The sequence below is a fragment of the Belonocnema kinseyi genome, chromosome 8 (genome assembly GCF_010883055.1).
Source record: "Belonocnema kinseyi isolate 2016_QV_RU_SX_M_011 chromosome 8, B_treatae_v1, whole genome shotgun sequence".
In the NCBI taxonomy this organism is placed as follows: domain Eukaryota; kingdom Metazoa; phylum Arthropoda; class Insecta; order Hymenoptera; family Cynipidae; genus Belonocnema; species Belonocnema kinseyi.
Window position 1 is genome coordinate 29,093,309 of NC_046664.1, and position 7,760 is coordinate 29,101,068.

At 25.1% G+C, this 7,760-nt stretch overlaps 1 protein-coding gene across 1 annotated transcript in view; it reads left to right on the forward strand.

The window, feature by feature from the left end:
- The first annotated feature begins 2,942 nt into the window (after nucleotides 1-2,942).
- Nucleotides 2,943-7,760, forward strand: part of LOC117179023 (protein disabled) — a 21,940-nt gene continuing 17,122 nt past the window's right edge. Inside the window, exon 1 of the mRNA XM_033370647.1 lies at nucleotides 2,943-3,215. Within this exon, the coding sequence (XP_033226538.1) occupies nucleotides 3,179-3,215 (37 nt within the window). The 5' untranslated portion in view covers nucleotides 2,943-3,178. The remainder of the gene's footprint in view (nucleotides 3,216-7,760) is intronic.

The window sequence follows — 7,760 nt, forward strand, 5'->3', positions numbered from 1 at the left end:
CATTAAACATAGATGAAATATAGATGGTTAATAACAATTTATTTAAAAAATGTTCCAAATGGCAGTTTCATCGTAAAAAAAATTGTTTCTTCAATTGTTATTTGAATTATATTAAATTTAAATTATAATTTAGATTAGAAAGAAAACGGTTACTTTCTGTCTATAAGTGGTCAAACTATGCATTTATTCATAAAATGAACAAATAATATCGAACGAGAAGTCTTCACCACTAAAAAAGTTTCCGTTAATAAAAATCACCACTGATATAATTTAAAGACGATTAGAAAGAACAACTTTTATTTTCTGTCTATAAATTGTCAAACTGTGCTTTTGTTTATAAAATTTGTTTATAATATCAACAAATAATATTGTATGACTAATTCTTATCACTAAGTATTACCACTAAGAAATTCTAAAAATACTAAGAAAGAAAAACAATTACTTTCGGCCCGTAAATGCCTAAACTATGCATTTGTTTATATAATTTGTTTATAAAATGAACAAATTATGCCAGCAACCAAATTTTCATGATCAAATATGATCGTGTCGATAAAATAAAATAATTTCAATTTACAAATATACTTTGCAAGCAAAATTTCCACGATGTTGATATTTTGTTAATATAATTTGTTTATAACGATTAGATTCAATATTCTGTTAATCATTTATATTTTTTAAATATTCCAACCTACGGTCCAAAATTCTTAACCGGTTTTCCATATTTTTGTTCAGAAGTGATCATTATTAGTTGCATAAGAGCGTCTATTAATTAGATTTTTCAAATTTTATTATCTACTTTTTATATAAAGAACCAAAGAGCGAAAATGAGACACTTTTAAATTATTATTTTTTATCTTTAAATAAATAACTTTTCTCGATGAAAATGAATGTCGAAGGATCTAAAGAATGTAAATAATTAATAGGATATCAAGTCTGACTGGTTTAAACAAATTATATTTTTTTTAAATCAACATCGTGGAAATTTTGCTTCCAAAGTATATTTGTAAGTTAAAGTTGCTTGCTTTTATCGACACGATCATATTTGATCATGAAAATTTGTTGTCTGGTATACTATATTTATTTTATAAACAAATTATATGAACAAATGCATAGTTTAGGCATTTATTGGCCGATAGTAATCGGTTTTCTTTCTTAGTACCTTTAAATTATCTTAGTGTTAATACTTAGCGATAAAGATTAATTATTTGAAAGTATTTATTTATTTTATAAACAAATTTTTTTTCAAATTTGTCTTCAAATTACATGAGTAGTGATATTTATTGACAAAGAATCGTCAATCGGTATTATTAGTTAATTTTATAAAAAAAAATTATTTAAAAAATGTATAGTTTAGTTTATCGTCTTCAAATTATATTAGTATTAATTTTATTAATCAAACTTGTCATATGTTTATTTTACAAACAAAAATTTATAAACAAATGCATAACTTAGCAATTTATGGGTAGAAAGTAATTTCTTTTTATTCTTAACGGGGTCAAATTATATAATTGGTGGTATTGAGTTATACATCATTGTCGTTCAATATAAATTGTTTTATTTCATTAACAAATTTTATAAACAAATGCATAGTTTGTCCATTTATAGACAGATAGTAATCCTTTTTCTTTTTAATCGTCTTCAAATTATATAAGTAATGATGTTTAGTGGTGAAGACTTCTCTTTCGATATTATTTATTTGATAAATAAATGCATAGTTTGGTTATTTATAGACAACTTGGAAGCTAATTCTTTTAGAACATCACAAAACATTTTTAGTGATATAATTTAAAAGTAATAATAAACAAACATTATTTTCTGTCTACAAATGACGATAAGACAGAAAAAAGCTTAATTTAGGTCTATAAATGGCCAAACTATGCATTTATTTATAATAGTTACCAATAAAATAAAAAAATAATATCGAACGAGAAGTTTTCACCGCTATGCATGATCACTTATATAATTTGAAGTCGATCAAAAAGAAAGACGATTACTTTCTCTCTCTAAATGATCAAACTATGCATTTGTTTATTAATTTTGTTTCTAAAATTTCTTGATAAATCAACAAATAATATGGAACGACAATTATTCATGACTAGATACCATCATTTATATAATTTTAATGCGTTAAGAATCAAAAACAATTACTTCCTGTCCACAAATTGCCAAAATATGAAATAGTTTATAGAGTTTGTTTGTAAAATTAATAAATAATATCGAATAACAAGTCTGCATCACTAAAAATCAACACTAATATAATTTAAAGACGATTAGAAAGAAGAACGGTTACTTTCTCTTTATAAATGACTAAACCATGCATTTGTTTATAAAATTAACAAATAATATCGCATGATAAGCTTTATCACTAAGTATTACCACTTATATAATTTAAAAATACTAAGAACAAAAAACGATTACTTTCAGCCAATAAATGCCTAAAATATGCATGTTTGTATATAATTTGTTTATAAAATAAACAGATGATACCAGACAAAAAAATTTTCATGATCAAATTAGATTCAATATCCTGTTAATTATTAATATTCTTTAGATACTTCAACATTCATTTTTAATGAGAATGTGATTAATTAGGTTATTTATTTAAAGATAAAAAATATGAATGAAAAAAGACCTCATTTTCGCTCTTTGTTTATTTATATAAAAATTAAAAAATGTATTCCATATATACTATTACGCAACTATTACTCGTCACTTCTAAAAAAAATCAGAAAATCGGTTAGGAATTGTGGGCTGTAGGTGATTTTAAATAGTAAATTCCCGATTCAGCCCACTGTGCGACGCCGCCGCGTACTAAGAGTATATTATTGATCAATGAGGGGCTAGCATGGGTGACCTGTGCCGGCAGAGGCAGCTGTCACTTCCTTCACATTTTTCCACGAAAACTAACGTTGTTTGCACGTGCGAATCCCTCGCATTGACCAACCCCGCGAAATAAGTTGGCCAATTTTCGCGCGTTGTCGCGGCGCTCGCCGGGGCAAAGCAGGGCCGTGGTAGCAAGAACCCTTCGCAACCACTGCGTCGGTTACGTCTTAACGGGGGGTGCACTGTGCATTCAAAGATGAGCGAGTGTGTTGATACCGAAATTTAAAGGCCCTGCAAAGGGTGTGGTATAAATTTGGAGAACCTATTCATCACGCGCCATAAAGCGCGATTCCCGATGCAGACTTTACGCAAAAGGAACAGCCCTTGCAAATGTAAGTAGAGAAAAAAAATTTAGGATATTCCATTCATAAATTGCGTATTTTTCAAAGTCTTAAAAGGGTCACTTAGTACCGTCAATTAGAGATCATAGCTTGGAAAAAATCGTTTGAGGTCATGAAAGGTTTAACTACAAATAGTGGATTGATGCTAGTCTTCACTGATAAAATGGAACTAATTATTTATTTAATTATTTATACTCATGTGATTTATTGAAGGTCTTGTGGTTATGAAAGCGTTATTAATTATCATTGATTTTTTTATAGTTAGTGAAACGTAGAAAGGTTTCAAAATAATTGTAATATGTGAGGGTTGATTTTGTTTTGGACTGTTTTACCCTATAGGTGGTGTTAATATTAGGGGTTGTTGGGAGAGTGCGCCACCGGCATCTCCACGTCATATTTGGGGTTGATAATTGTTGAAATATGGTTTTCTTTGTTGGAGACGTTTTTTCCTGGTTAACTGTTAATTCTAGAAAATGAAATAATTTTCTCTTTGGGGTGATGATATTGTTTTAGAAATAAAATAGAATTTTAAGTAGCTATTTAGTGAACTTCAGTTTTCATCCCTTGATTCTGCGCAGTGATTACGCACGTTTAGGTCAGGCGGAATAGTGTTTGGGTTGCATATATATCTGAGGGGTCATAAAAGAATTTTAGGGACAAAAAAGTGAATTTTTAAACAAGAAGGTTAATTTTCGACCGAAAAGACGAATTTTCAGCAAAACAGTTGAATTTTGAATCATGAATGATTTTTCAGTCAAGAGAGCAAACATTCAACCAAATTGTTAAATTTTGAAGCCAAAAAAGCAAATTTTCTAGAAACTAGTGAAATTTGAAACAAAAAAGTTAATGATAAAACATAAAGAATGAATCTCCGACAAAATGGTTTAATGTTCAACAAAATAATTAATTTTTTAACCAAAAATTTAATAGTAGACTTTTCAACCAAAAATAATGAACTTTCAGCTAAAAATAATTGGCGTATCAAAAAAAGAGATAAATTTTTACTAAAATGGTTTATCTTTAACTGGAATAGTTAAATTTTTCATTTAAAAAATTAATTTTTATCTGCAAGATGAACAAGTTCCGGGGACTAATAAGTAATGTTTTACAAAATTTTGAATTTTAAAGTGGAAGAAAAATTCTGTATGGCTCAAGAAATTATTTTCTTTACATACAAAAAGTGTTTTTTAGACTTACGTAGCTCGTCGACAATTAATTATTTTTCGTCAGAAACAATAGTTATTTTTAATTCATTTTTCAACCGAAATGATGAATCTCCCAGAAAAAAAATTAATTCTCTAACAAAAAAGACAAATATTCTATAAAATACGTGAATTTTAAACTAATTGTTTAAATTTAAACTAAGGAAGAACAATTTTTATTAAAAAATGGAATAGTTAAATTTTCAATTTAAAAACACGTTTTTTCTCAAATAAAATGAGTTTTCGACTAAATAGTTCAATTTTCAACCACAAACATGAATTTTCAAGCATGTAACTTAATTTTCTAACAGAAAAAATGGAAATTTCAACAAAATACATTAATTTTCAGGTAAGAAAAATAAATTTGGACAAAAATGTAATCCTTAAATCTTTAGTTGAAAATATTAATTACACACAAAAAAAGAATTTTTAAGAAAATAGTTTAATTTTCTACCAAACCATTTTCAACTAAAATCAAGAATCTTCCAGAAAAAAATTAATTCTCTAACAAAAAAGACAAATATTCTATAAAATACGTGAATTTTAAACTAATTGTTTAAATTTAAACTAAGAAAGAACAATTTTTATTAAAAAATTGAATAGTTAAATTTTCAATTTAAAAACACATTTTTTCTCAAATAAAATGAGTTTTCGACTAAATAGTTCAATTTTCAACCACAAACATGAATTTTCAAGCATGTAACTTGATTTTCTAACAGAAAAAATGGAAATTTCAACAAAATACATTAATTTTCAGGTAAGAAAAATAAATTTGGACAAAAATGTAATCCTTAAATCTTTAGTTGAAAATATTAATTACACACAAAAAAAGAATTTTTAAGAAAATAGTTTAATTTTCTACCAAACCATTTTCAACTAAAATCAAGAATCTTCCAGAAAAAAATTAATTCTCTAACAAAAAAGACAAATATTCTATAAAATACGTGAATTTTTAACTAATTGGTTCTTTTTAAACTAAAAAAGAACAGTTTTTATTAAAAAATGGAATAGTTAAATTTTTAATTAAACAAACATGTTTTCTCAAATGAAATGAATTTTCGACTAAATAGTTCAATTTTCAACCATAACCATGAATTTTCAAGCAGTTAACTTAATTTTCTAACAGAAAAAAACGGAAATTTCAACAAAATGCATTAATTTCCAGGTAAGAAAGGTGAATTTGGACAAAAATGAATTACTTAAACCTTTAGTTCACAACATTAATTACACAAAAGAAAGATTTTTAAGAAAATAGTTCAATTTTCTACCAATCATTTTCAACTAAAATCAAGAATCTTTACAAAAAAAGTGAATTTTTAACCAAAATGTTGAACTTTCAATTAGACGATTGAATTTTCAACTAAAAAAAGTTACATTTTAGACTAAAAATGGAATAGTTACATTTTTAATTAAAAAATTAATTTTTTTACCCACGAATGAAATGAATTTTTAACAAAATGGTTGAATTTTGAATCAAGATTCTTCAGTCAAGACAGAAGAAAAGTACAACCAAATTGTTACATTTTCTAGAAAATAGTGGAATTTCCCAGCCGAAAATATGAATTAAAAAAAAATTAAAGATTAATCATAAAAAATGATTCTATAACAAAATTGTCGAATTTTCAACGAAATAATTAATGTTCCAACCAAAAATAATGGACATTCAGCTAAAAATAGTTGACCTATCAAAAAACAAGGAATAAATTTTCAGCAAAAATGATACATTTTTATCTGAAATAGTTTAAATTTCAATTTAAGAAATTAATTTTCAAGTGCAAGCTGCATAACTTCCTAGGACTAAGAAGTAATTTTTTAGATAACTTTCACTTCAGGTTGGGAGAATAATTTTTACATTTTCACCTAAAAATTAATTTTTTACCTAAAAACAAGCTTTAAACTAATCAATTCAATTTTAAAACAAAAAGATGAATTTTCAAGAAAAAAATATTTATTTTCTATGAAGAAAGGAGAATTTTAATAAATTAATTGAATTTTTAACCAAATATTTGAATTTCCAACTAAAAAAGATACATTTTCAACTAAAAATGAAATAGTTACATTTTTAATTTAAAAAATTATTTCCCCCCACGAATGAAACGAATTTACAATAAAATAGTCCAATTTTCCATCAAGAAGATGAATTTTCAGGCAAGAAACTTAATTTTCTAACAAAGAAAAAACGCATTTGTAACCAAATTAACTAATTTTTAACTAAGAATGTCAAATTTGAGCAAAATAAAATACTTAAATCTTTAGTTCAAAAATTAATCTTTTACAAAACTAAACAAAATACGAATTTTTAAGAAAATATTTGTATTTTCGACTAAAATAGAAAATCTTTAACCAGAAAACTGAATGTTTAAAAAAGAAGTACAACTTTCATTCAAGCACTTAAATTATCAACTAAAAAAGATAAACTTTGAACTAAAAATGAAATTGTTAACCTTTTAGTTAATAAAGTAACTTTCTACAAGAAAGGAAAGAATTTTCAACAATATAGCAACTTTTTTAACCTAAAAAATTAATTTTCTACGAAGTAAGTTGAATTTTCAACCTAAAGAGATGAAGTCTCAACAAACCAGTTGAATTTTCAAACAATAAAAATGACTTTTTAGCAGAATTGTTAATCTTCCTACGTAATTTAATACTTTTTCACCAAACAGTTGAATTTTCGATTAGTAAAATTGATTTCCTATCGAAAAAGACGAATTTTTAATAAAATACATACATTTAAAACTATAATAGATCAATTTTGACTAAAATGGAATAGTTAAATTTTCAGTGAATAAAATTAATTTTCAACTAAAAACCCATAAACTTTCAAGTCTGAATTAAAAGTTAATTACCGATTGATTGCAATGACTTTTTGCTATGATAATCTGTAAATTTGAAACAATTAGTGATTATTTAAACAAATTCTTAAATTTATTATTCGAAAAAATTTTTCATCAAAATTTTTTTGTTATTCCTGTAAAATTTCATTTATTGTCCTTATCCAATTATTATTCTCATATCTTCAAGTAATATGCTATATTTTTTATAATGTGTTTCCTTATTATCATTTTAATTATTTTTTGAGCGATGATAATATTGAAAAATTGATATCCAGAAAAAATGAAAAACATAAAAGTACTTGTATTTATCTTCAACTAAAACTATGCCCAAAAATAGTCATTATATTTTGCATTAAAATATGTAACAATATTTAAATATGTAAATAATATTGATTGTATTTTAGTTTCATAAGAAAACTAGAATGTCTTTAATTTTAAATCTATTTTGATTATTCCTTTTACATCTAAAATTTTTTTAAGTGGTGGTATGCTAATTAAAT